This window comes from Leopardus geoffroyi, chromosome B2 (genome assembly GCF_018350155.1).
Source record: "Leopardus geoffroyi isolate Oge1 chromosome B2, O.geoffroyi_Oge1_pat1.0, whole genome shotgun sequence".
Lineage (NCBI taxonomy): Eukaryota > Metazoa > Chordata > Mammalia > Carnivora > Felidae > Leopardus > Leopardus geoffroyi.
The window spans coordinates 36,117,230-36,144,858 of record NC_059332.1 but is presented as its reverse complement, the minus strand read 5'-3'; the positions used below and the strand labels follow the sequence as shown (position 1 = coordinate 36,144,858).

At 42.2% G+C, this 27,629-nt stretch overlaps 1 protein-coding gene across 7 annotated transcripts in view; it reads right to left on the bottom strand.

Moving 5' to 3' along the window:
• The window catches only part of CMTR1 (cap methyltransferase 1), a 51,708-nt gene that overhangs the window by 12,000 nt on the left and 12,079 nt on the right, over nucleotides 1-27,629 (bottom strand). For 4 of the 7 annotated variants that reach the window (XM_045498043.1, XM_045498045.1, XM_045498044.1 and 1 more), the window contains 10 exons: nucleotides 26,300-26,458; nucleotides 23,048-23,140; nucleotides 21,568-21,639; nucleotides 20,375-20,469; nucleotides 20,189-20,261; nucleotides 15,116-15,314; nucleotides 14,209-14,327; nucleotides 11,812-11,908; nucleotides 11,360-11,492; nucleotides 10,469-10,648 (listed from right to left, as the gene is read on the bottom strand). In XM_045498043.1, the coding sequence (XP_045353999.1) occupies nucleotides 10,469-10,648; nucleotides 11,360-11,492; nucleotides 11,812-11,908; nucleotides 14,209-14,327; nucleotides 15,116-15,314; nucleotides 20,189-20,261; nucleotides 20,375-20,469; nucleotides 21,568-21,639; nucleotides 23,048-23,140; nucleotides 26,300-26,458 (1,220 nt within the window). The remainder of the gene's footprint in view (nucleotides 1-10,468; nucleotides 10,649-11,359; nucleotides 11,493-11,811; nucleotides 11,909-14,208; nucleotides 14,328-15,115; nucleotides 15,315-20,188; nucleotides 20,262-20,374; nucleotides 20,470-21,567; nucleotides 21,640-23,047; nucleotides 23,141-26,299; nucleotides 26,459-27,629) is intronic. The other 3 variants (XM_045498047.1, XM_045498046.1, XM_045498049.1) reach the window with 2 other exon arrangements.

The following is a 27,629-nucleotide window of genomic DNA, read 5'->3' as shown; positions in this document are numbered from 1 at the left end:
GGAATCTACTCGTGGTGAAGATGCTGTGCAGACTGTTGAAATGACAACAAAGGATTGAGAATATTACATAAACTTAGCTGATAAAGCAGTGTCAGGGTTTGAGAGGATGGACTCCAATTTTGAAAGAAGTTCTGTCAGTAAGATGTTATCAAACATCACATGCTACAGAGAACCCATTCATAAAAGGAAGAGTCAATCGATGTGGCAAATGTCATTGTCTTATTTTAAGAAACTGCCACAACCATCCCAACCTTCAATAATCACCACCCTGATCAGTCAGCAGCCATCAGCACTGAGGCAAAACCCTGCACCAGCAAAAAGATTATGATTCACTAAAAGCCCCGACAATGATTAACATTTTTTTTTTAGCAATAAAGCATTTTTTAAATTAACATTTGTACATTGTTTTTTGTACACAGTGTTACTGCACACTTAGTAAACTATAGTATAAACACAACTTTATATGCACTAAGAAACAAAAATTAATTTGACTTGCCATATTGCAATATTCACCTTACTGCAGTGATCTAGAACCAAACCTGCAATATCTCTGAGGTATGCCTGTACAGGCAGATGTACTTTAAATCTCTTTAAAAGATGATATAGACTTTATGGTTTAAAATAAAAATAGGGGCGCCTGGGTGGCGCAGTCGGTTGAGCGTCCGACTTCAGCCAGGTCACGATCCCGCGGTCCGTGAGTTCGAGCCCCGCGTCAGGCTCTGGGCTGATGGCTCGGAGCCTGGAGCCTGTTTCCGATTCTGTGTCTCCCTCTCTCTCTGCCCCTCCCCCATTCATGCTCTGTCTCTCTCTGTCCCAAAAATAAATAAACGTTGAAAAAAAAAAAAAATTGAAAAAAAAAAAAAAAGAAATCTTAAAATAAAAATAATAGCAAGCTAAAGTAGGGTTTATATAAAACAAGAACACAAAGGCAGAACTGTAAATGCATATATACTGCGGTAATAGGTTCTTACATTGTTCATAAAGCAGGATACTCTTTGAAAGTAAACCATGATAAATTAAAGATGAATACTGTTATCTTTAAAAGAGCTAAAATAACTCTCAACAATAGCCAAATTCTGGAAAAAGCCTAAATGTCCATCAACTGATGAATAGATAAAGAAATTGTGGTTTATATACACAATGGAGTACTACGTGGCAATGAGAAAGAATGAAATATGGTCCTTTGTAGCAACGTGGATGGAACTGGAGAGTGTGATGCTAAGTGAAATAAGCTATACAGAGAAAGACAGATACCATATGTTTTCATTCTTATGTGGATCCTGAGAAGCTTAACAGAAACCCATGGAGGAGGGGAAGAAAAAAAAAAAAAAAGAGGTTAGAGTGGGAGAGAGCCAAAGTATAAGAGACTCTTAAACACTGAGAACAAACTGAGGGTTGATGGGGTATTGGAGGGAGGGTGGGTGATGGGTATTGAGGAGGGCACCTTTTGGGATGAGCACTGGGTGTTGTATGGAAACCAATTTGACAATAAATTTCATATATTAAATAAATAAATAAATAAATAAATAAATAAATAAATAAATAAAAGAGCTAAAATATAAAACAAAAAGACATAAAAAAGAAAAAATCCAAGGAGATATAAACGAATATTAAAAAATACCAACCAGCCCCCCCAAAAAAGGAAGGAACTGAGAAACAAACAGAAAACAGGATAAAGAGATACTAAACAACCAAGATAAGAGGATTAAAAAAAAATTTTTTAATGTTTATTTTTGAGAGAGACAGAGTACGAGCAGGGGAAGGGCAGAGAGAGAGAGGGAGACACAGAATCCAAAGCAGGCTCCAGGCTCTGAGCTGTCAGCACAGAGCCTGACACGGGGCTCAAACCCACGAACTGTGAGATCATGACCTGAGCCGAAGTTGGACACTAAATCAACTGAGCCAGCCAGGTGCTCCAAGATAGAGGATTTAAACCCAAACATAGCAATAATTACATTCCATGTAACTATACTAAACACTCTAATTATAAGGCAGAGACTGTCACACTGCATAAGAAAGTAAGACCCAAGCATATGTTATTTATAAAGACAAACACAGGTTGAAAATAAAAGGACTTAAAAAGATAAACCAAGCAGGGGCATCTGTGGCTCAGTCAGTTAAGCATCTGACTTTAGCTCAGGTCACGATCTCATGGTTCCTGAGTTCAAGTCCCACATGGGGTGAGCTAGAGACCTGCTTCGGGTGAGCTCCAGCCACACTTTGGATGAGCTCGAGCCCCACTTCGGCCTCTGTGCTAACAGTGCAGAGCCTATATAGGATTCTCTTTCTCCTCTCTTTCTCCCTCTCTCTCTGCCCCTCGCTCACTCACACTCTCAAAAATAAATAAATGAATTGAAGAAAAAAAGACAAATCAATACTAAGCAAAAGAAAGTTGATGTGACTATATTAATACCAGATGAGGTAGACTTTAAGACAAAGAGTATTACTAGAGATAAAGAAGGGTATTTCATAATGACAAAAGGTCAATTCATTAAGAATAACAGAATACAGATTTAGAGACTAATAACCCTTATGAACACAGACTCAACTCAATAAAATATTAGTAAATCAAATACAGAATATATAAGAATGATATTCATAACCAAAGCATATTAAAAAATGCAAGACTGGTTTACCATCTGAAAATCATTCAATCTAATTCATTGTATTAATGGAATAAAGAATAATACCATAATAATTTCTATAGATACAAAAAGTATCTGACAGAACTAAACATCCATTCAAAATAAAAACGCTCAACAATCTCAAAATAGAAGAAAATTCAATCTGATAAAGGACGTCTACAAAAACCTATTGCCAACACCACACTTAATGAATGATTAAACACTTTATGCTTAAAATTAAGAGTAAGGCAAGGCTGTCTGCTTTTATCACTTCAATTCAACATCAAATTGAAGGAATTAGTCAGTTCAATAAGGCAAGAAAAAAACCAGAACTACCATATGATCCAGGAATTACACTTCTGGGTATTTATCCAAAAGAACTGAAATCAGGATCTTGCAAAAATATTAGCACCCCCATGTTCACTGAAGCACTAGTCACAGTAACCAAGATGTAGAAACAACCTAAATGTCCACTGACAGATGAACAGATAAAGAAAATGTGGTAATATATATACAATGGAATATCTTTTTAAATTTTTTTAAGTAAACTGCACACCACATGTAGGACTTGAACTCACAACCCCAAGATCAAGAGCCACACGCTCTACCCACTGAGTCAGCCAGGCACCCCTTTACATACAATACAATATTTAGACAAGAAAGAAAGAAAGAAAGAAAGAAAGAAAGAAAGAAAGAAAGAAAGAAAGAAAAGGAAAGAGAAGAAATTAAGCAACATGAGACAACATGAATGAACCTTGAGGATATCATGCTAAGTGAAATAAGCCAGTCACAGAAAGACAAATACTACATGATTCCATAACTTACATATGTTCTCTAAAATAGTCAAATTCATAGAACCAATAAATAAATTAAGCATTCTCACAAGATACACAGTCAATATACAAAAGTCAACTGTATTTCCACATACTAACAATGAACAACTGGAAAACAAAATTTTTAAAATACCCCTTACAGGACACATGATGGATCAGTCAGTTAAACATCCAACTCTCGATTTCGGCTCAGGCCATGGTCTCATGAGATCAAGCCCTGTGTCAGGCTCTGAGCTGAGCATGGGGCCTGCTTGGAATTTTCTCTCCCCCTGCCGCTCCCCTACTCTCTATCTGCCTCTCTCTCAAACAAACTTAGAAATAAATAAATAAATAAATAAATAAATAAATAAATAAACAAACAAACAAACAAACAAACCACCTATAAGAGCATCCAAATACACAAAATTCTTAAGGATAAATTTAACAAAAGATGTGTAAGACCTCTATACTGAAAACTATAAAACACTGCTGAGAGACATTTAAGAAACTAAATAAATGGGTATTTTTAAATTTATGGATAGAAAGATTCAGTATTAAGATGTCACTTCTGGGGCGCCTGGGTGGCGCAGTCGGTTAAGCGTCCGACTTCAGCCAGGTCACGATCTCGCGGTCCGTGAGTTCGAGCCCCGCGTCGGGCTCTGGGCTGATGGCTCAGAGCCTGGAGCCTGTTTCCGATTCTGTGTCTCCCTCTCTCTCTGCCCCTCCCCTGTTCATGCTCTGTCTCTCTCTGTCCCAAAAATAAATAAACATTGAAAAAAAAAAAAAAAAGATGTCACTTCTTGCCAAAATGATTCATAAATTCAATGTAATCTCCATCAAATCTTATAGAAATTGACAAACTGATTCTAAAATTTACATAGAACTGCAAACAACACACCTAGACAAAGCTGAAACAGTCTTGAAAAAGATCAATGCTGGAGAACACACACTACCTGACCTCAAGATGACCTGTTTGAAGGTACAGTCATCAAGAGAATATGGCAGAAGACAAACAGATTAACAGAACAGAATGCTCTAGATCAATTTTCAACAAGAGTGCCAAAACAATTAAATGGAAAAAGAAAAGTATTTTTAACAAATGGTGTTAGAACTGGGTATCTCTAAGGGAAAAAAAAGAACTTCAACCCCTACCATTACACCACATGCAAAAAGTTAATTTCAGGTGGGCTATAGACCTAAACAAAAGAAATGTCTACATGAAAAGAGAAGAATATTTTCATGACTTTAGGCCAAGATTGTTTAGAAAGAAAAATCACTAACAAAAAGAAAAAACTGATAAGCTGGATTTCATTATCAAAATTTAAAAGTTCTAGGCATCCAAACTGGAAAAAAAAAAAAAAAAAGTAAAATTATCTCAGTTCACAGACAGCATAATCTTTCATGCAAAAAAACCCTAAAGATTCCACCAAAAACTATTACAACTAATAATCAAATCTGGCCAATTTGCAGGATACAAAATCAACACACAAAAACCAGTCATTTCTACACAATAATGAATAATCTGAAAGGATGAAGAAAATAACTCCATTTACAATAGCATCAGAAAGAATAAAATACTCAGAAATAAACTAAAGAAGTGTAAGACTTGTACACTAAAAGCTACAAATCACTGCTGACAAAAATGGAAAAAGACATAAATGGAAAGACATCCTGTGATCATGGATTGGAAGACTCAATATTGTTAACAAGACAATATTATCTAAAGCAATCTACAGATTCAATGTAATCCCTTTCAAAATCCCAAAGGCAATTTTTGCGAAAATGGAAAAACCCATCCTAAAATTCATATGGAATCTCAAGGGGCCCCATAGCCAGAACAATCTTGAAAGAGAAAAACAAACTGAAGGTCTCATATTTCCTAGTTTCAAAACTTACTACAAAGCTAGAATAATCACAACTGTGGTACTGGCATAAAGATAGGCATACAGAACCAAAGGTACAGAATAGACAGCCCAGAAGTAAACCTCTGCATATATGATCAAATGATTTTCAACAAGGGTACCAAAACCATTTCATGAGGAAAGAATAGTCTTTTCAACAAATGGTGCTGGGAAAACTGGTTGTCTACATGCAAATGTATGAAGTTGGACCCTTACTTTATAATATCTACAAAAATTAACTCAAAATGGATCAAAGACCTAAAGATAAGAGCTAAAAGTATAAAACACTTCGAAAAAAGCACAGTGAAAAGTTTCATAATGCTGGATTCAGCAATGATTTCCTGAATATTACACCAAAAGCATAAACAATAAAAGAAAAAAAAGAAATTGAATCTGTGCATTGAAGGACACAATCAATGCAGGAAAAAAAACACATAACGAGAGAAAATATTTTCAAATCATATATCTGATGAGGGATTAATATCCAGAATATTAATAAAGAATCCTACCATTTGACAATGAAAAACACCAATTTAAAAATAGGCAAAGGACTAGAATAGGCATTTCTCCAAAGATACACAAACAGCCCGATACAAAAATATACTCAATATCAAAAGTCAAAACTACAATGAGACACCACCTCACACCCATTAGGAGGGCTATTATCCAAAAAAACAAGAACAGAAACAAAAACAGAGAGACAACAACGGGTGTTGGTGAGAATGTGGAGAAACTGGAACCCTTGAGCATGACTGTTGGTAACGTGAAATAGGGCAAGTGTTGTAAAAAATAGTATGGCAGTTGTAGCTGCACCATTTTAAGCACAATTACCATAGGATCCAACAACTCCACTTCTAAGTGTATACACGAAAGAACTGAAAGCAGGGGCTCAGTTACTTGCACACCAATATTCAAAGCAGTATTATTCACAGGAGCTAAAATGTGGGGACAATCCAAATATCCAACAACAGATGAATGGGTAAACAAAATGTGGTGTGTGTGTGTGTGTGTGTGTGTGTGTATGGAATATTATTTAGCCCTAAAAGGAATGGAATTCTGACACATGCTACAACATGATATAAACCTTAAAAACATTATGCGAAGTGAAATAAGCCAGACACAAAAGAACAAATATCGTTATGATTTCACTTATATGAGGTACCTAGAACAGGCAAATTCATCGAACTTCAAGGTGGGAGAAATGGGGAGTTATTGTTTAATGGGTACAGAATTTCTGTTTTGGATGATTAAAACATTCTGGAAATATACAGTGATGATGGTTGCACAACAATGTGAATGTATTTAATGCCAGTGAATTATGCATTTTTTTTTTAACATTTATTCATTTTTGAGAGACACAGAGACACGGAGTAAGCATGGGAGGGGCAGAGAGAGGGAGACAAAATCTGAAATAGGCTCCAGGCTCCGAGCTGTCAGTACAGAGCCCGACATGGGGCTCAAACCCACAAACTGTGAGATCATGACCTGAGCTGAAGTCAGACACTTAACCGACTGAGCCACCCAGGTGCCCCAGAATTACACATTTTAAAAATAGAGGCACCTGGGTGGCTCAGTTGGTTAAACCTCCAACTTCGGCTCATGTCATAATCTCACGGTTTGTGGGTTCAAGCCCCACCCCACAGTCGGTTCTGTGCTGACAGCTCAGGGCCTAGAGCCTGCTTCGGATTCTGTGTGTGTGTGTGTGTGTGTGTGTGTGTGTGTGTGTGTGTGTCTCTCTCTCTCTCTGCCCTCCCCTGTTTGCACTCTCTCTCAAAAATAAACAAACAAATAAAAAGGGTCAAAGTAGGGGGCACCTGGGTGAGTTTGAGCCCTGCAACGGGCTTTGTGCTGTCAGCAGGCTCTGTACAGAGCCTGCTTGGGATTCTCTCTCCCTCTCTCTCTCTCTCTCTGGCCCTCCCCTACTTATATTCTCTCTCAAAATAAATAAACTTAAAAAAAACTTTTTTTAACTTCTGTTTATCAAAATATACCATTAAGAAAATGAATAGGCATGTCACACATTAGGACAAAATATTCACAACACACATATTTGAAATCAGACTTGTATTCAAAATATAGAAAATAGAAAATATATTACAATTTAATAAAAAGAGGGGCACCTGGGTGACTCAGTCAGTTGAGTGTCTGACTCATGATTTTGCTCAGGTCATGATCCTAGGGTTATGGGATTGAGTCCCATGTCAGCCTCCATGCTGAGCATGGAGCCTGCTTGGGATTCTCTCTCTTTCCCCAGCTTGTGCTCTCACAAAAAAAAAAAAAAAAAAAATCAATTTTTTAAAAGTTTATTTATTTACTTTGAGAAAGTGAGGAAAGGGATAAGAAAGAGGGAGAGAGAGAATCCCAAGCAGGCTCCGCACTGAGAGTGTGGCTTGATCCCACAACCCGTGAGATCATGAGTCACATGTTCAACAGCCAATAAACACATGAAAAGAGGTTCAACGTCATTAGTCACCACAGAAATACAAATCCAAACCACAATGAGATATCACTTCACAGAACTATTATCAAGAATAAAAAATAAAACAAGTTAAAAAAAAAAAAAAGAGAAACTGAAAACCAACCCCCCTCCCCCCAAAAAGACAAGAAATAACAAGTGCTAGAGAGGATGTGGAGAAGAGAACCCTTGTGCAGTGATGGTAGGAATGTTAATTGGTACAGCCACTATGGAACACAGTATAGCATTTTCTCAGAAAATTAAAGATATAAAACTACCACGGTCCAGCAATTCTTCTAGGTATTTATCAAAAGAAAACAAAAACACTAATTTGAAAAGACCTATGTCCCCCTAGATTCATCACACCATTATTTATTAATAGCCAAAATGTGGAAGCAATCTGAATGTTCAACAGATGAATGGACAAATAAAATGTATATATACAATGGAATATTACTTGGCCACAAAAAAGAATGAAATCTTATTATTTCCAACAATATGGATGAATCTAGAGGATATTATGCTATGTGAAATAAGTCAAAATAAGAAAGAGAAAGACAAAAACACTTATATGTAGAATCTAAAACACAAAACAAATTAACAAATAAAACAAAACAGAAACAGACTTACAGAGAACCAACTGATGGTTGCCAGGAGGGAAAGAGTGGAGGGGGAATGGACAAAATAGGTGAAGGAGATTAAGTGGTGCAAGTGGTACAATCTTCCAGTTAAATAAATGAGAGACGGGAATGTAGTCAACAATATCGTAACAACTTTATATGGTAACAGATGGTAACTAGACTTATTGTAGTTACCATTTCATATATGTATATAAATGCTGAATCACTATGTTGTACACCTGAAACTAACACAGGTACTTAATTAACTATACACACACACACACACACACACACACACACACAAACAAAAATAGAACCCCCCACCAGAATAGCTAAAATGAAAAAGACTAACAATACCAAATGTTGGCAAAGATGTAGAACAATCAGAATTCTCACACTCTGCTACAGGGAGTATAAACTCATATAAGCACTTGAGAAAACTGTATGGCATTATTAAAAAGTACTCATCTAACCTATGACCTACAATTTCCACTCTTGGGTATTTATCTAAGAAAGGTGAAAACATTTGTCCACCAAAATCGCTGTACAAGAATGTTTTAGCAGCTTTATTCAGAATAGCCCCAAACTGGAAATAAAGTGTCCATTAACAGAAGAATAAATTTGGTATGCCCATACAATGGAATACTATTCAGCAATAAAGAGGAACAAACTAACACCACATGAGAGAATCTCAAAAATGTTATGGTAAGGAAAAAAGACAAAACAAAAAACAGGACATAAGTGTGTATGTATATATGATTCCACTTACACTAAGTTCTAGAACGGGCAAAATCAGCCTAAGATAAAAATCAGAAGAGTGGTTACTTCCAGGTTGACTAGGTAGGGGCACAAAGAAATTTCCTGAGGTTAATTTTTTTTTTTTTTTAATCTTAATAGGAATGTAGGCTATATGAAGATACGCATTTGTCAAAAATACACATAAGATCTGCATTTCAATTATGGAATTATCCATCAATCTTTAAAAAAAAAAAAGCAAACTAATTCATTGTAGGTCTGCTTAAACACTACACTATTGGGAGCACTGCAGAGTCCAGTTCCGCCATGCGTCCACACACATTCATAGCAGACGGGAGCACGGTTCAGCAAACAGAAATGTTACAAGGCCCTGGCGTTGCTGACTCTAGACCAGTTCCCGGACCTGTTTCCTCATGTATAACATGCCGAAGCTTAGTATCTTCTCCACCGTGGTGCCTAGCATTACCATCAAGATGAAAGCGCTGATGTGGCAGTACTGTGCAAAGTTAAAACACTGCAGGATGGTGGGCAAATGGGTAAAGACTTTCTATCCTTCTGTGATTCTCCAGGGCCACCTATACCTTCAAACTTCCACGGGAGACAGGATTATACCCTTAGAAATGACACCAACACCTGTTTGGCCCCGTGAGAAAGCACTTCTACTGATTCACTGTTACTATACAACTCTCCAACTTACCTCAAAAAATTTTTCTCCAAGTTTTCCCTTAGAAAACTGAGTCAACTGTCAACTTTAAATTATTACCAATACCAAGAAGGGGGCAGAAATCAAAAAAAGACTTAAAACAAACAAATAAACAAAAAACCCCAGCATTCAGATCACGCATCTAAAGAATTCATGAACTGGCAAAAAAGTTTTATTACCAGAAATTTCCAAAGCATGTTGCATATTTGCTTTCTAGCCATCTCCTGTTTCCAAACAGGGAGTTTCACAAGGCAACAACCATGATGGCTTTTCACAAACAGAAGCAAATAGAGTTACTCCTGCCTCCAGGGACCGGGCAAGGTTGCGCTCTATCAGGTTCCACTATCATATTCAGGCTCCCATGGGCAGGGCAACACCAACCAGGTTCCCACTGGCCACCCTAGGGACAGGGCATGGGAGTGGGACAAGGGTCCCCAAGGTCCCCCACGTCCCAGAGAGCCCTGGAACAAGCACACCAATCCTAGTTACCAATGTTTGGGAATGGACAAAGTGATACTAAGAGCCATTCAGTCCTTCAATCTCTGGTCTTCCTTGATAACTACAGTGGTATCAGCAAAAAACACTGGGTTTGCTTACCTCTCATTGGACCGTATCATGTAGTCAGTAAATTCATGGTCTCCCTTGATTACCTCCAAGGGGACCACAAGGTTGACATCAGAATCAGTGTTCCGCAGCTGGTTGAGTTTAATATTGACTGAGAAGAGGTAATCGCGCACGTCATCTATGCCCACCTTCAGGCCCTTGCACACCACATACCTGGCAGAAGATACCCTGTCACTCCACTGAGCAAGGGCTTCTCCCCCACATTCCTCCTCCCCAAACTCCTTGCTGAGTCATAAAGCTAAAGAATCTTAAGTCTGTGCACAAAGAACAGTACCAATTCTGTGCTGCAAAAGTTCAATTCAATTCCTTCCTTTTTATGTTGGGCTATATTTCTACTCTCTGTGGCAGTGGTTCCCAACTGCCCGGTGTCAGGCTGGCTGTATCACTGTCACTAGGGAGTCTGTTAAATTACAGACCTTGTCAATCAGACTCCCCAGGAACAGGGCCCAGAAATCTGTGTTTTTAACAAGCCACCTAGCAATTCAGACTGGCCACATCTTCTCTCACGTCATGCATGAGCACTGTGTCCCAACTAGGATGCCAATAGTGCCTCTGGTTGGTGGCCCTCCTGCCCTGGCCCAGCCCATAGGTGCCCTTTTCACTTTCTCTTTCCCGGACCAAGCCAAGGATCCCCGACCTAAGTGTGAGGAATAAGGCTTGTGGAGAAGGAGGCAGAAGTTGCACTGACACTCCACAGAACCAGTAAGATCCAAATTTTGACTCCTCTTGGCTCTAATCACTTCCTTAAAATCAGGGTTTTAATGTAGCTTGAGTACAAGCTTGAGTAGTTATGCCAGAGAGCTGCACTTTTCTGTTCTAACATTTAGTCAACTAGTCTGATTAGAATGGAGAGGAAGGCTTTACCTCTCGGAGTTGGCAGGACGGCTGGTAATCGGCTTAAAGAGACACACTCGTTCAAAGCAGCAGTACAGCAGGTAGATGAGCCCCACGCTGAACGGTGTGAACAGGTCAAAGGTTTTACAGATGAAGTGGCCTCCTAGATTAGAGTGAAGACACCAACAGCCGTCAGTGGGCTCTTACCCAGTGGTAAGGTAGCCTGAAGGAGTAAATGTGACAAAGCCAGGGACCCAGCGCTCGGGTCCATTAAAAGAGGCAATTCAAGGGGTAGTCTCAGTTTTAGAGGGGACTCTGGGGGATTCTATTGCACTAACTTCCCTAAATTCCTCATTTAGCCAACTGACACCTGATTTAAGCAGGTTTTTTTTTTTTTCTTACTCCGAAACCCCATACGTGCTCGTGTCCAAACAGGGCCTCTAGCGGACCCCAGGCTGGGGAGACACCTGAGGAAGCGTTACCTGTTCGGACAACAGACAGCGCCATGAGGAACTGACAGAGCAGCAGCTGCTTGCTGAGGATCTCTTGCAGGTTCTCCTGTCCCTCCACTGAGAAACCCTGAAATGAGAGTATAAGAATCGGGAGTAGGAAAGAGTAGTGATGAGGACCTCGCTCATCCCTACTACATCTTCATTAAGATTTCCTGAAGCGTTTCCATTGATTTCCACCATCAGACTGATAAAAAATACAGCTCAGCGTTTAGATTATTTTGCACAGTCATATGGCTCCTCGCAGACGGAGCCAGTACCAGGACCCAGGCCTGACTCCTAGCACAGGGCCACTCTTCTGCTCCATCACTCCCAGGAGATACAACCAAGACTACTTTTCCAAGGAGATGGTCCAGAAAATTTTAAAACCCATTTGGGAACCCAGGGGAAGAGTAAGGCAGGGCAGAGGCAAAATACTGGCTGGTCACAGGCCAACTACAAGATAGGAAACAGAATGCCCTGGTCAGTCCAAGACCCTGAGAGTGGTGTGAATACTCTGCCTGGGCTTAGCCACTGTTCAGGCCCCAGGATGGTGATAGGTGAAAAGTTAACACAACTGACAGTCACAGTAATCTCGTTCTCTGCTAACCAAAACCCCCTTCCTGTCTCAAACCTTGGAGCCTCTCCCTCTAGCTGACAGGGTCTCTGGCCAGGGTGTTTGTTCAAAGAATGTGCCTTGCCACCCCTGGAGTGGTCTCCCTCTCTGTGAGATACCAGCAGGGAGCAGAGAGCCAAGCTCACACAGAAGTAAAGGAGGCTAGGAGTTGGAGGAGGGGGGAGAGGAGAGTTGTTTAATGACTACAGAGTTTCAATTTCACAAAAAGGAAAAAAGCATGGAAATCTGTTTCACAAAAATTTGAACATACTCAACACTACTGAACTTAAAAATGGTTGCAATGGTGGGGGGTGCCTGGGTGGCTCAGTCAGTTGAGAGTCCAACTCTTGATTTTGGCTCAGATCATGATCCCAGGGTCGTGGGATCAGGCCCTGCATTGTGTTCCACGCTGAACATGGAGCCTGCTTGGGATATTCTCTCTCTCTCTCTCTCTCTCTGTCTCTCTCTCTCTCTCCCCCCCCACCACCCCCCCCCCCGCCCTCTGCCCTGTTTGCACTCTCTCTCAAATAAAAAAATTAAAATTAAAAACAACTTAAAAAAATTTTTTAATGGCTGAGATGGTAAATTGTATGTGTGTTGTTGTTGTTGTTGTTTTAACAATAACTTTCTTAAAATGTAAAGGATGCTGATGACTGTTAAGCTGGCACCAGCCAGGCCAGGTCTCCCTGCCTCAGTCCTACAAAGGTAACAGCTAAATGACTCAGAATCAGAAATTGTTTAACAATGTCCTCCAGATTTGTAGATGTTTCTCAAAATGCATGCCTGTTCACAGGGTCAATTAAATAAATAAATAAATATCCCAAGTCATCAGGCTCCAATGCCTAAACAGAAAGACAATCCTTGAGTTTGTGCTCTAGCTGCCACAATGCAACAACAGCCCCCCCAGGCACTATCAGGCCCCCACATCTGCTCAGCTGGAGCAGCCCCTCCCTCTTCTCCCCCAAGCCTATCTGCTGGTCCCTGCCATGCACGGTGCTGTGGAAAGCCAAGGCATCTTCAGAGCCTATGCTGACATCCTACACACTCCTTCACCTTTCCACATGGTTACTGCTTGAGAGGCCACCCAAGGAGCTCTAGAGGCTCTTCTCAATTCTAGCCATGTGACCCTGGAGCAACTGCCACATTCTGTCTTTCCTCTTAGTGAGTGGTGGCTTCCTCCAAAAAAGACTACCTGCAGCATCAGATTTCCAGGTGAGAAAGCTACAGTGGGCTCCCCTCTGTGCCTCAAGCAGCTGCCCGAAGAACAAGGTTCCTTGAATATTCACTTCAGCCCGATCACTGACAGGGCTTCCGGTGGATTCTCCTGAGCCACTGCCTTTGGTTATGTGGTCATCTTCAGCCCATCCAGAGGCTTAGGTATGGTCATGTAAGGACAGCCTCTACCAGGAGCCACACCCAGGTGACCAACGATGGAAATGTTCTTTCCAGTCAGTTTTGCGTAATCCATCTTAGTCATGGTTCTCCCCTACCATTTCTCACAGCCAACCGAGGCCCTTCGAAGAAGTGAGCTCAGAAGGTCCACTTGCTCTAAGCAAAGGTGTCCACAAAATCACAGCATTGACAAAGTTATCATTGAAAATATGTGCAGAAAGAATAAAAAAATGCATCATATATCCCTACTATCTGAATAGTGAACTACCATTTTCTAGAGCAGCCAAAAGGACCAAATAAAATAAAACAAAACAAAAGCAACTCTCAAGCTTCTAACATGATAAATCCCTAAAGCATCGCTCTATGGAGAACAGATCACCTACCCCATCAGCCATCAGAAAGTGGACACCCTTGCGATCTGTGTTATCCAGGACAAAATTCCGAAAAGCAGTGATGTTCTCTGGGCGGGTAATATCCCCATCTCCATCGATGCCACCCTCACCTGGCAGGACACAAGATTCACATTTAGCTCATCTGCCCTGTGGATCCCAGGAGCCGGGACACAAGCTCTCTGGGACTGTGAACACAGGTTCTCCTCAAGGACCCGGAGAAAAGGCCCTGTGAGGAGCAACTCAATGCAGAATCCATCCTGCAAGGCTGCCCTACAGTGATGGACCAAGAGGCAAAAACAGGGCCTGTTGTGATAAAGCAGAATTCAAAAAGAGTTGTCCAGCCAAGAGTCATCAATTGAAGTAGAGGGCCTTCCTCTTCAAGACTCAAGTTGTGTTTAAAGCACCTATATTTAGGAACCAACATCCACTTTTAAATAAGAACTGTTAAGAAAGAACTTGGGACTTTCTGCCAAATCACAACAATCAAGAAAGAGTGGAGGGGACTGCTGTGGGGCTGCTGAGCTGTCCGTTACCCAGTGAATTCCACACCCCGTGCACAGGCTGGAGATGGGCATGGAGTTTGTATTTGTTAATAACCCTGTCATTTCTCAGCTGGAGATCAGGCAGTTTCATTATCTCCTGTCACCACAAGAGAAGAAAAGGGGAATTAATATGGTTTTGATGAGAGTTTGCCTAGTGGAGTGTTTAACCTGTATCCTACAGGCCTGGGGTAAAAAGGGAAGGTCTAGAGGGAACGGAGATCTTCAGGACAAGGACTGGAAACCCCAGGCTGAGAGACCTAGGAAAGAAAGCATGCCAAGTGGATAATAACTGCATCTGACCTAAAGTCCCCACAGAGGACTCTCTCAAAGCCCGTCACCCTCCTCCATGTTCCTACCATAGTAGGGTTCGAAGAGCTCACTGGAGGCTGAGTAGAAGTCCTCCAGCTTGAAGTCATTTGGGCCCTTCAGAGTCATTCCAAAGCCCTTCGCATGCCACTTCTTCCTCCACAGCACATACTCAGAGAAACCGCCTGGGCCTGCGCAGACGTCAGCAAAGTACAGAAGCTCAGCTTCCCGGTCCTTTACCAGTGGTTTCTGCAAAGGTAAGTGGAGGACAGGGGAGGAAGGGAAAAAGTCTGGCTCAACGGGCAACAGGAAGGAGAATGCAGGGAGGTAAAACGAGCCTTTCAGCAAGCGGAGTGCGGAACTCCCGCCAGGGCCACGACACCCAGGATATGTATCCTCTGTGATCATCACCCCCTGGAGTTGCCCATCCGTGCTTCAAAATACCCCTAATGCCTTTCAACTACATGGCCTGGCTCAGACTCCTAATAAAAACATCTTAATGGGAATCTGAGTATTCGTTTTTATTTCTGAGTCCTTTCCTTACCATATCCTGACTCTAAGAGTCCCATTGAGCAGAATAGATGCTGTATCCCCCACTTACAGACAGGGAAAAAAGACACCAAGACACAAAGCAACCTGTTCATAGCCTGTGTGCAGCAAAGCTCAATCAGAATCCAGTTGGCCTGACTGCTGGACTCCGGTCTTCCTATCCAAAGTCTGAGAGGCTCAGGGTTCCTGGGTGGCTTAGTCGGTTGAGTGTCCGACTTCGGCTCAGGTCATGATCTCACAGTTTGTGAGTTCGAGCCCCGTGTCGGGTTCTGTGCTGACAGCTCAGAGCCTGAAGCCTGCTTCAGATTGTGTCTCCCTCTCTCTTTGCCTCTCTCGCTCTCTCTCTCAACAATAAATAAAAAACATTAAGAAAACAAACAAAAACAAAGTCTGAGAGGCTCTAACATGTGTCCCTCCTGGTCACAGGGCCTACCTTTCCAAACCATAGCCTTTGCTTCCCTTCTCCCCTTCCTTCTTGGTTCTCCCTATTTTTTTCCAATTAACTTTTTATCTTGGAATAATTTTAGATTTACAAAAAAGTTGCAAAGACAGAGTTCTCATATACTCTTCATCCAGATTCCAATTTTGTTAGCATCTTACAAAATCTGTCAAAATTAAGAAACCAACACTGGTACACTGCTATTAACTAAATTCAACTTGATTCATATTTCACTAGAGTCCTTGTTTTGTTCCAAGATCCAGTCCAATATATCACAGTGCTTTGAGTCTCCTCCTTTTACGCACTCCCTTCTCCTGCCTTCGCCCCTCTGCTAGCCAGAAGTATGGGGCAGTGTAGAGCTGGAGGCTGACAAGGCAGAGGGGGAAGGAGACACTGGCGTGGAGCTTCCAGGCAGCCCCCAGGGTACCCGCCCACACCTTAGGAATAACTAAATTACAACAAGTATTTGAATTTTTACTGGCTTATAGTTTTTAACCCTCCAGTAGCTTTTAACCCTTAATCTGAAATTTATGCTGAACCAGCACTGGCCCATATTGTGTTTATCTTTTACACACCTGGCCCTAGAGGTGAATTCTACTTGTTCCGACCTGGCTCCAAGGCAGAGGGGATATACCACCTGCACACTGGTGACAACAAGAGGTTGAGCTCTAGAGCAGGTAACTAGAGGACCCTAAGGAACATCCAGCTAGAAGGAGCTTAGGCAGCTCAGCCTTCCCTCTCCATAGGTTTGTCTTGGCTGAGTACTTATCCAGAGTTCTGTAACTGCTAGATAAAGATCAGAAAGCTTTCAGGGAAAGAGCTGTAAGAAAGAAATGGAAAATACTAATGTTCACAATCTAGTCACTTTCTGGGTGAAAAGGGCCTAGCCTCTGATGATAGCTATCCTGCTTAACCAAAACAGCTGAAGAAGTCTCTGGACTTTAGCTAAAAATAAACTTCATCATCCTAAGATAAGCCCACCCAGGCATGCTGAGATGTATCAGTTCTTTCTCTACTTTCCCACCAATCTGCCTCAGTATTCTTCCTTTCTGAGCCATCAATTATTCATATTTTTGGATTATATTCACTTGCACACATACAAAAAAGGCCTAATGGCATTTGCTGAGAACATTATGTAGCATTTTCTAGGCAGCCCAGTGGTAATGAGACAGGGGTCACAAGTTTAAGGCCTGCACACACTGGAAAGAGGAAAAACAATGTTTCTCATCACTGGCTATGCCCTAGCCCCAGGCTCTAGGCTCTCCAGGTGAGCCACTGGCCCAAAGGAAGACCAGGCAGAGGAAGGAAAATGAATCAGTGAAAGAATCTCACCTCCAAAAAGAGCACTTAAGTATGATCTCCATCTGTGATTTCAAGACCTCACAGGTCATGGCCAGAAGGTCTTTTCATAGAAAGGACGGCTGGAGTTCTCACCTCTGCCACTTACTGGCTGCGCAGTTAAGGGCAAGCGTAAGATTTATGCCTCTAAGCTCACATTCCCTCAACTGTAAACTGGGATTAATGTAACTAATTTCTCAAGGCTGTTGTAGGATTAAAGTATCATATGTCAAAGATCTTTATACACTGTAAATACTAAACGTAAGATGACACAACATTCAACTGATCAACTTCCTTGGAGTCAAAACTCTTGTCTTTTCCCATCTTTTTCCTTTTCCAATGCCTAGTGCAGTACTCCACACTCAGTAGGCACTTTATAAGTGCTATCTAATTTCCTCTAAGATAGCACTGAAACTTAAAGATCTACATTCAATTTTTGTCTCCTGAGGCTACACAACGTTTACTACCTCAGCAATACCCCCAGGCACACAGAGCCTGCACATAACGTGCTAGCATATACCCAAAGAATCTTCAACTCCCTTCTTTCCCTTATCTCTTCCAATTCATATTTACAATGTGTTTCCCTACCTAGTCTCTTTTCTCCTTTTACCACAACCCACAGAACCAGAAACCCAGTAAAAAAATTCACAGTCCCCTCTGCTTCCCACCTCCAACCTCCTCACACCTACCTAAGCTTCAAGTTCTCCATGCTCTTATTCTAAAGTTTGTGTGATCCCAGAGCCACTGAGATTCTAGCAAACCCAGTGTGTGTCTGGACCTTCAGCCACTCCCATCTCTGCTGGGGATTGCTCTGGAGTGTCTCTGCTCACCTGAAAAACACACCAAGACTACTGGGCTTGGCTATCACTCTGGTCCTCAGGGGAAAACAGAGATGAAAAGAGAGAAGAAAACACTAGGGGCTGGAGAGAAATCCCTTTTTATAGCAGAGTGTAGAGAAACATCTCAGAAAGGGCAATTCTCCGTGGCCACTAACAATCAATTCAGGTCAAGAAGCTGCCTGAAGCGTTACAAACACAGTTGCCTTTTCCTATGTAACTAACATCTCCACCCTTGACCTGAATGGTACAACCCTGGCGCCTACTTCATTTTCCTGACAGCAAAAGACAATAACCAGATACCAGCTGCTGGAGGCGTTTACATTCAAAAGCCCAAAATGATGCTGTGACTTCCCATCAGCTTGACAGAGCTCCTCTGCCAGGCAGGGGTTTAAAGGAAATCATTTGGAACTCAGAAAATTAAACCAACATTATATCAACCTAATTTTCTCAAGATGCTAATTCCAAGAGCCCTTTTGTGCTGCCTGCTGGTCCTGGCAAACAGGGAGGGAGACCTGGGAGAGAGAAATGACTACAGGCTGGAGGGGTCTACATGCCAGTTTTGCCAGCATTGAGGGAAGCAGTAAGGGAGGTGGAGCTGAAACACTAAAAAACTTGGAAGAGAAGTTCCTTTAGCGGGTGGATAATCATGGGGCCTATTGGAAGGACAGAGTGTGAAGCAGAAACAGGTTTGGGAACAGCTGGCTGCTGACCCTTCACTGTCAAAGAGAACTAACTTTCTAGGACCGGGCAAAAATGCTTTGAAACCCTAAAGGGAATGCCAGAATGAAATTTCCCTTTTTCTTTCTCTATAATTATTGTGTGTCTGGGTTCAGATAAATGAGATGTAGCAGAGTAGAAAATCATTCTGCTCTACCGCTTCTTGAGAAGGGCCAAAATCTAATAATTATATGATCCCACGCAAAGCTGGTTCAGAAAGGCAGAAAGGGAAAGTGGCCACATCTGAAATCACAGATCTTAGATCTGGAACAAATCTTAAGGGCCTTTGGTCCAACCCTCTGGCAGGTTAGTAGGACTAATTCCAGAGATGAGGCAGCCGAGCCCCAAAGAAGGGATGAACTTAAGTGACACTACTTGCGACGGACGTTCTGTACTTCCTGCCCCCCACGACCCCTCACTGAAAAACACAGCCTAGATTTTCAGACGTGATACTGATTTTAAATAGACCAGTGAAAGGACCCAGATGCCCACATTTCATTCAACACTCACATCACATTTGCCAGAGCACACTCCCTTCTCATACCAGCAACAGCACTCAAGCCAGACGATATCACAAATTTGAATTTGGAAACTAAGCTCACTGTAAGGACTACATACTCACCCTTACCACTCCACCTCATCCACGGTAGGAAGGCAGCAGTCTAAAGCTCCCTGGCAGCAGCTGCCCTCCACACACCAATGAGCCCAGAAAGGCTTTACAAGCATCTCAACCCTGCACCCTTACCAGTTCTCAAATCCACCAGAACATCCGGAACCTAAGTGCCATGGGGGAAGGGATCACATCTATCTCATTTAAAATTATATTCCTGGTACCTGGCACATAGTAGGATAAATACGTGTTTACCGGATGCAGGAGGAGGGCCCACGCCCTATCTCATAGCCTCACCTCCCTGCTCCCTAGGCCTGTAGGTAGCACAACTGCCAACTTGGCCCAGAAATGTCCCTTTGCCACTGCTGCAAGCCCTGCCCTCCTCCACTCGGGGTGGGCAGGAGGATCTGCAGAGTTGGGGGCTGGAACTCTGGGCCTCAAGCCCTAGACACAACTGCCTTGTGGAGCATCCCTGGGACCAGAGGAAGCACTGAGGGACCTAATTTGAGGAGCTCCAAGCAAAATCTATCTCTACCACATAGCAGGAATACTCTCCTAGCATTGCACGAATGGCGATTTCTGGGCCGCTGAAGCTTAAGCTATAAATTCACACACAGAATCTTGTTCTCACCCCACAAGAGTCCCGCGGATTTGTAAACATGCGATCAAACACAAAATCCATGTTAGCCATCTTCATTGCCGCCCTGCAACAAAGACAGAAAAGTGCAACTCAGTACATCAGATGTATGGAAAGCTGAGGCTCAGATGAAATGTGCAACAGTACATATCAGGGCAGGGGAGGGGAACGTCCGCAAACCTGTTTAGGAAGAAGACTCCACGGATCATTTCGTAGGGATTAGCCCGGGTCCGAGCTCGCCGCATCTCCTCCCCATCCAGGACGTCAAACACACTCTGCCCGGAGACAATCAGAACCTCGAAGTGAGCATCACCCTCCAGGATGGGACAGGGGACTCAAGTGCTAGCGGAGCCCAACTCAGCCCTCTGAGGAGGTAGAATACTGCTGCATCTCAGCTCTAAAACGACCGGTTGTGTGACCCCAGACAAGTTGCTCAATCACTCTGACCCTCAACTATCTCACCTATTAAGTGGAAAAGAGAAAATGTAAGCATGTCCCTGCATGGTAAGTGGTTAATAAATGGCACCTGTGGCTACGCAGAAAGCCACCTGTTGGCATCACAAATCCTTAGAGCAAATCTGTTTCTCCACTCCAACAGCAACTTTCCAGGGACCAGAATTCTGATGTTGAGCTCACTCAGAGAGGGCAAACAAACCAAGACCAGTGTTTTCTGATGGCACCTAATGCACAACGGAGACCCCTTCTTCCTTCTCCCAATTTTTTCCCTGGGGAACAAAAAGCCTCATTTCACCTGAGTTCCAGTCACCTTAAGGATATTCCCAACCCTCTGCTGGCAAAAAAACATAAGTTCAGTGAGGCTGGTCTGAGGTATTACTTCTTCTCCAACCCATTTCTTCCTCAGAGGTTCCCTGGCTCATTCTGCCTCAGGTAATGTACTTCCTGACACAAAATCACTCCAAAAGTATCAAGGAGAGACTAACATTCACCCAGCGTGTCATGAGCTTCACGTGGATTATTTCATTTAATTCTCATAACAATCCTGGAAAGTATTCTCTCCCCATTTTATAGATGAGGAAACTCAAACTCAGAGCAGCTAAAGCAACTGGCCCAAGGTCACACAACAAAAAAAAACCTGAAAAACAAGGATTTGAATTCAGGTCTGATGGTAAAGAACGGACCCACTGAGTTGTTAAGTGAATCCTTTCCTGGCTACTGACCACAGGGACAGCGCACTACTGCAGGGAACCAGGAAAAAGGATACTACCTCAGAGAAATGTAGCAAGACACACATCTGATCTCCAGGAAAAACCTCAGCTAAACTTCAGCCCCACAACCAATTCAAAAGAACTGGAAGAGCCCAGAACATCCCCTCACAAAAGGTTTTCAACCCCAGCTCTAGCCACAGGCCTTACCTTACACTGCAACACACTGTGAAGCAGCTCTTCCCCACAAAACTCTGTCTCATCTTCAATAATCATCTTTCTCTACAGAAAGAAGAAAACAATCAATAACGACCACGTGTGACTACATTTAGGGGAATGAATGGAGAAACGAGGGTTCCAAGTGAGTAGAGCAAGAAGGGGCTTGAGTGTCTGCCAAGGAACATCAATCCCTGGGGGGAGGGAAAGAGAAAACCTTAAATCCCTCTGGCTACACTCCAGATGGCTGTGAGATGAAGCAGCCCCCTGGGTGCTCTGACTAGAGCACCATATGGATATAAGACTCATGAACGCTGAGGCTGAGAAAAGCAAACAGGAAGGAAACGTTCAAGCTGTCTGCCCCCAGAGCATGGAGGCAGACAGATGGGGACCGCCCTAAATGACAGAAGCCTGTTCTTCCTTCAACCAGGAAGCCTCCTGATCGATGATGAGTACAAAGGTAGGACACCAGGCACCAGGTGGGAGCTGGTAGCATCAGAGAAGACAAGGGTTCAGGAGACCTTCACGTGGGTGTCAAACCCAACCTCAGGTCCGAGTGAGGCTACCTCTAAACCAACGATGCTCAGACTTGGGTGTTCTCAGGTTTTACACACTTCAAAATCACTGAGGACCCCAAAGAGCTTTTGTTTATGTGAGGGATATATACGTATCAACATTATTAGAAATTAAAACCGAGAAAATGTTAAAAGATCATTCAGTGTAAAAAAGCAATACATTGTGTTAACATAACATATTTATGAAAAGTAACTATATTTCCCCAAAAAACTTTTAATGAGTGGCACTATTTTCCATTTTTACAAATCTCTTAATATCTGGCTAGATTCTCCTCTCTACATTTACATTCAATTGGTTGTGGTGCAGCCTCTGGAAGACTCCCCTGGACACTTATGAGAGAATGAGTGAAAAGACAAGTAACTTTCCAGTACCATTATGAAAATAACTGTGACCCTGCAGAGCCCCTGAAAGGGTCTTGGAGATCCCCAGGGGGCCCTACACTTTGAGAACTGTTCTCCAGACCATACTGATTTGGTGGCTATCTACTTTATTCTTACAATTTTCCAGAAGGAGATTAAACAAATTCCCTCTGTAACAACTCCCTCATTATTTTCTGAGGACAGGGACGGTGTCTTTTCATCTACCTGGAACAGTGCCCAGCAGTGACCAGAATATACACAAATGTATAATCAGCTACTCTAAAAAGCATCCATGAGGAAGACAGAAGTTATGCATTTTGTGCTGCCTTGCAAGTTAAATGACTAGGAGAAAAAAACCTTGTCACATCTCCTAGGGGAATATCTGTAAAGCCCTTGACACACCATCTTGACACAGCTTTACTCTTGCCAGAATGGCAGATTTACATTTTTCTTAAACTATGAGTATACATACCAGACTCAAGGAGAAAAGTCAGGAGATAAGTGCCAATAATTCAGGGTGTATTTTCCTGAAATCCTACCTTTCCCACAACCATCCAATCACTCATTTCCTGAGTGTCAGGAATTTCAGTGGTACATTCTGGAAACCATGACACCTGCTCACAGGCACTGGGCTACAAACAAAAAAGAGGCAAGTAAGTCAAGTAAAACAACCCCTTAGGGCTATGCCCCAACTCATTAGGGTTTCCCCAAAACAATCAAAAGGGACTCAGACAGTCTAGGAAGGGTCCCTCCAGAAAGCTGAGACCAAATGCAGTGGTCAGACATGAAAACTGAGAGCCATGATGCTAAAGTTTAACTTCTGAAGGCCAGCAACAATTCTAGTTTGAATCTCTAGAAACTTCCCAAAACTTCAAAGTTTCTTTTATTTGTTCCAATGTTATTTCAAAAATACATACTATGGGCTAAGTACTCAGAAAGCAGTTAAAAAGACATGGTCCTTGACCCAAGGGGCCTACAATCAGAGCAGTAGGGACACAGGGAAGTACACATAGGATATAAGTCTATGAAAAGGTAATCATACCAGGAAGACCCAATGGCAATGTGTCTCACCTCCTGATGCCTTTCAAAGTGTTATGAACAAATAAGATTCTTCACCTATTCATTCCAAAGCCGAAACTGGCACCTCAATGGTGTATTCTCTTAATTTTTCAATTACATTATACATTAGAAATATCTTCAGTCCTGTTTTGTTTTGTTTTGTTTTGTTTTAAGATTTTATTTATTTTTAAGTAATCTCTACACCCCACATCGGGCTTGAACTCACAACCCAAGATCAAGAGTCGCGTGCTCTGCTGACTGAGCCAGCCAGGCACCCCTCTGCGGTCCTTTTAAAAACTACTGATAGCTAGGCCCCACCCTCAGAGTATATAATTCTATCAGTCTGAGGCAGAATCTGGTTCTAAGTACATTTTTTAGCTGTCCCCAAATGATTCTAATGTCCAACCAGGACTACATTCACTGGATTATAAAACCTAAATAGGTGGCTAACCTGCGTGGCAACACTACACATTGCCTCCCAAGCAAGTGTGGAGAAGAGACTCACCACTGCAAACTGAAGCAATGTGATTAAAGGCAATATTCCATGCTCTGAAAAGCATAAAATGGTAACGCAATGCAAGGTCATGAGAGCAAGCCAACCATCAACTAGAGAGAGAAAGTTTCAAAGAAAAGTTACTGAAGCCTTTTGTCAATGAATCTGGCAGTGAATCATGGCTTCCCCCCCACCCCCCACCCCGGTCAAATCCATTTGTAAATGGTTATACATTATAAACTCTAGGGGGAAGAAAACTCACATACACTTGGCATGTCCTTTTGGAGAAAATAAGCAGACTCAATCTCCCCACAGAAGTGTGAACATGAAGGGCAAAAATGGACCGCAAAGAGGACTTTGTCCAAAGGGTCAAACCTTGCATTCCACATTCCTGGGCTGCAGCAGACACCAAGCACTTTCTCTGCAGCGACTCCAGGATTGGACAGTCACCCCAAGGTAACCCAGACTCATCTACCTTAAAGAAGTGGATACCAACTAATAGGCCAAACTCTTAAACAATAGGGCATCTCTTTTAAGAGAAAAACTGAATCACAGTAAGTGATAATTAGGACAGCCTTGCCTCAGAAAGGAATTTCAGGGGCGCCTGGGTGGCGCAGTCAGTTAGGCGTCCGACTTCAGCCAGGTCACGATCTCGCGGTCCGTGAGTTCGAGCCCCGCGTCAGGCTCTGGGCTGATGGCTCAGAGCCTGGAGCCTGTTTCCGATTCTGTGTCTCCCTCTCTCTCTGCCCCTCCCCCGTTCATGCTCTGTCTCTCTCTGTCCCAAAAATAAATAAACGTTGAAAAAAAAAAAAAATTAAAAAAAAAAAAAGAAAGGAATTTCAATAGCCTGTGTCCATTAAAAACAGAGATCTTACAGGCAAATTTGAGATTCTGAGTTAAGTTAGTTCTAATTCTGCCCCACTAAGAGAATCAAATCAAGACTCTTTACTGGTTTTCATACAAATGAAGACATGGAAAGCACCAAGTATTTCTGAGGTAAAAACCTCTATCTAGCACCCAATTACAAATATTTACCCTATCCTGCACTGTCTCATCTGCTATTCTGCTGGTCTCGTCTCCTCACAACTACAAGGCAACACAGCAGGACCACCTCCAGAAACCATTAGCTCCTGACTTGTCAGCATCTTATTCTGAAGCCTTATTAGGCTTTTATCATGTGCAATTCACGAGAGTTCTTTCCTGAACTGGAATATCAGGGAGACAAAATATCAATTCTCCAGAGTTCAGAGCCCCATGTGAAGCTCAAATACAGCAACTATGTAGAAGACTAGACATTTGTGTTCTATTTTCTCTAGTTTCAACTCCGTAATGGTAATATTTCATCATTATTTTTAGTTGCTTTTATCACATCTACTTCAAATCCTCTGTGAAATAAGATAGGACATAAATAAATGAATAAAAATAAAATCTCAACATCATCTGTGCCATGAAAAAGGACAGGAGTCTCTTTTGGTAGTTGGGGTTAGAACAACTGGTACCCAACCAGATAAGCAGACCAAACAGTAACTTATGGAGTATAAACAAACACCTACATAGGTAGAGATGGGGTGTCATAAACCCATAGAGGTGCAAGACCTTAGAGGGCATCTAATCCAGTCACTCACACAACGGGTAAACGGGTCCTCATTCAGTGCCTCTGAATCCTTTCAGCAGAGAGAGGGACCTCACTATCTCATGAGGTACCTTAACCACTAGTGGAAAGGTATACCTATTTATCAAAGTTCTTTGTGGGAGCGCGTGGGTGGCTCAAGTCGATTAAGCATCTGACTTCGGCTCAGGTCATGATCTCACAGCTTGTGAGTTCAAGCCCCGCGTAGGGCTCTGTGCTGACAGCTAAAAGCCTGGAACTTGCTTTGGATTCTGTGTCTCCCTCTCTCTCTGCCCCTCCCCACTCATTGTCTCTGTCTCCATCTCCGTCTCTCTCTCTCTCTCTCTCTCAAAAAATAAACGTTAAAAAAAATTTTTTTAAGCTCTTTGTGAAGTCAAACTCTGTCTTCCAGCATCTTCTACCCACCGGTAGAAAACAAACCCACATCCTATCATATCTCCCTCAGTATATCTCTTCTGTTTCCATTATGGACATCCCCAGTACAAGTCCACGTAAAAAAAACCAGTTCCAATCCCCACTGCCTCTGGAGACTTCTAATTTGTTAATATGGCTACTTCAAGCCACATATACAAATTGGCTTTCCTGTCTCCTCCTCCCCTCACCAGTTACCTCTGGCTCATCTCGCCAGTCCACATTCAGCTCTTGATCAAAACCTTGCAGGGTCAGACCCAGGCCTCTTCGACCTTTTTGATTAGAGGCCTCAACGATGTCCTTCCGACCCTGGCTGTATTTACCCAATCCTTCACCTTCCCTGAAGCCCATCTTGGCCTGAAAAAGAAATAAGATAGAGCATTTATATAAATAAACAGATAATAAGGGAGCACTTATATAAACAGACATTTACTTAGCCCCTGCCACGTGTCAGACATTGTGCTAAGCTCTGAAAAAACATCAATGAGTAAGGCCTGAAGTTTTCCTTTAGGAAAGGCCTAATGAAGAAAATAAGCATAAAAAGTAACCGCAGTTTAACTGTGGGTCCAGTGGCTGTCTATTCTGGAGGTGAAAGTCTAGGGCAACCAGAAGTTGGATAAATGAGAAGGAACCTCATAGCTGTAATTAAAAGCACCAAGAGCACTTAACAAATCTCATTGGACATTTGCACAACTACCCTTCCAGCTAATTTGTCTGATTAACTGAAACGTAGCTCTAGAGTAGAGTTGATAAAGAGAACGTAATTTAAAATGGAAATGCTTCAAGCAGCAACTCTACCTTACTCTCAGCCACTCAAACAGCCTTACCAGGTAAAGACAATGAGGGCTTGCAGGAGCCCACTTAATCAAGATATTAACTGAAAAATCACTTCATGTAAAACTGAGGTATGGAAGGTACCATAAGATACTGGAAAGGAATGTTTTTTAAATGTCACCATTGTCCATAAGCTCACACTAAACCCCTGAGTCACTGGGCCCAGTTATATGCCCCAAAATCAGAAACCCAAATCCCAAACCCAAGCACCCTTATCTAATACAAGAACTCCAGTCCTAAGAAAACATAGTTCCTCCTTGAGGGTCTATATTCCCTTTGGAAGGAGCATTACCAACTCAAGAACTGGACAGAATTCCTACAGTAGCCACAAATCTCTCCCCAGGTCAAAAAGGCTGACTGAGCTACAAACCTCCCCACTGTCCACTTCCCCAAAGTTTGTGGCCCCCCAGACTACAATCCGGACTATGACTTCAGAAGTCGCAGTTCTTACTCTTAAATGAATCCAAAAGAAAATGGAGGGGTTAACTATAATATTAATATTTCTAGTCAGAAAGCAAACTTGAATTTCCCTAACCTTTGTGCACTAACATTTGATAAGGAAAGCAAGCAGGTCTTCCTGGTCGCTTTCCTTCTTCTGATATATCAATGGAGTATAGAAATTGGGAAGGAGAACCAGACCTTCTTTTCGAAATAATATAAAAGACTGTTCTGCTCCCACTTATTTTAGGCATCT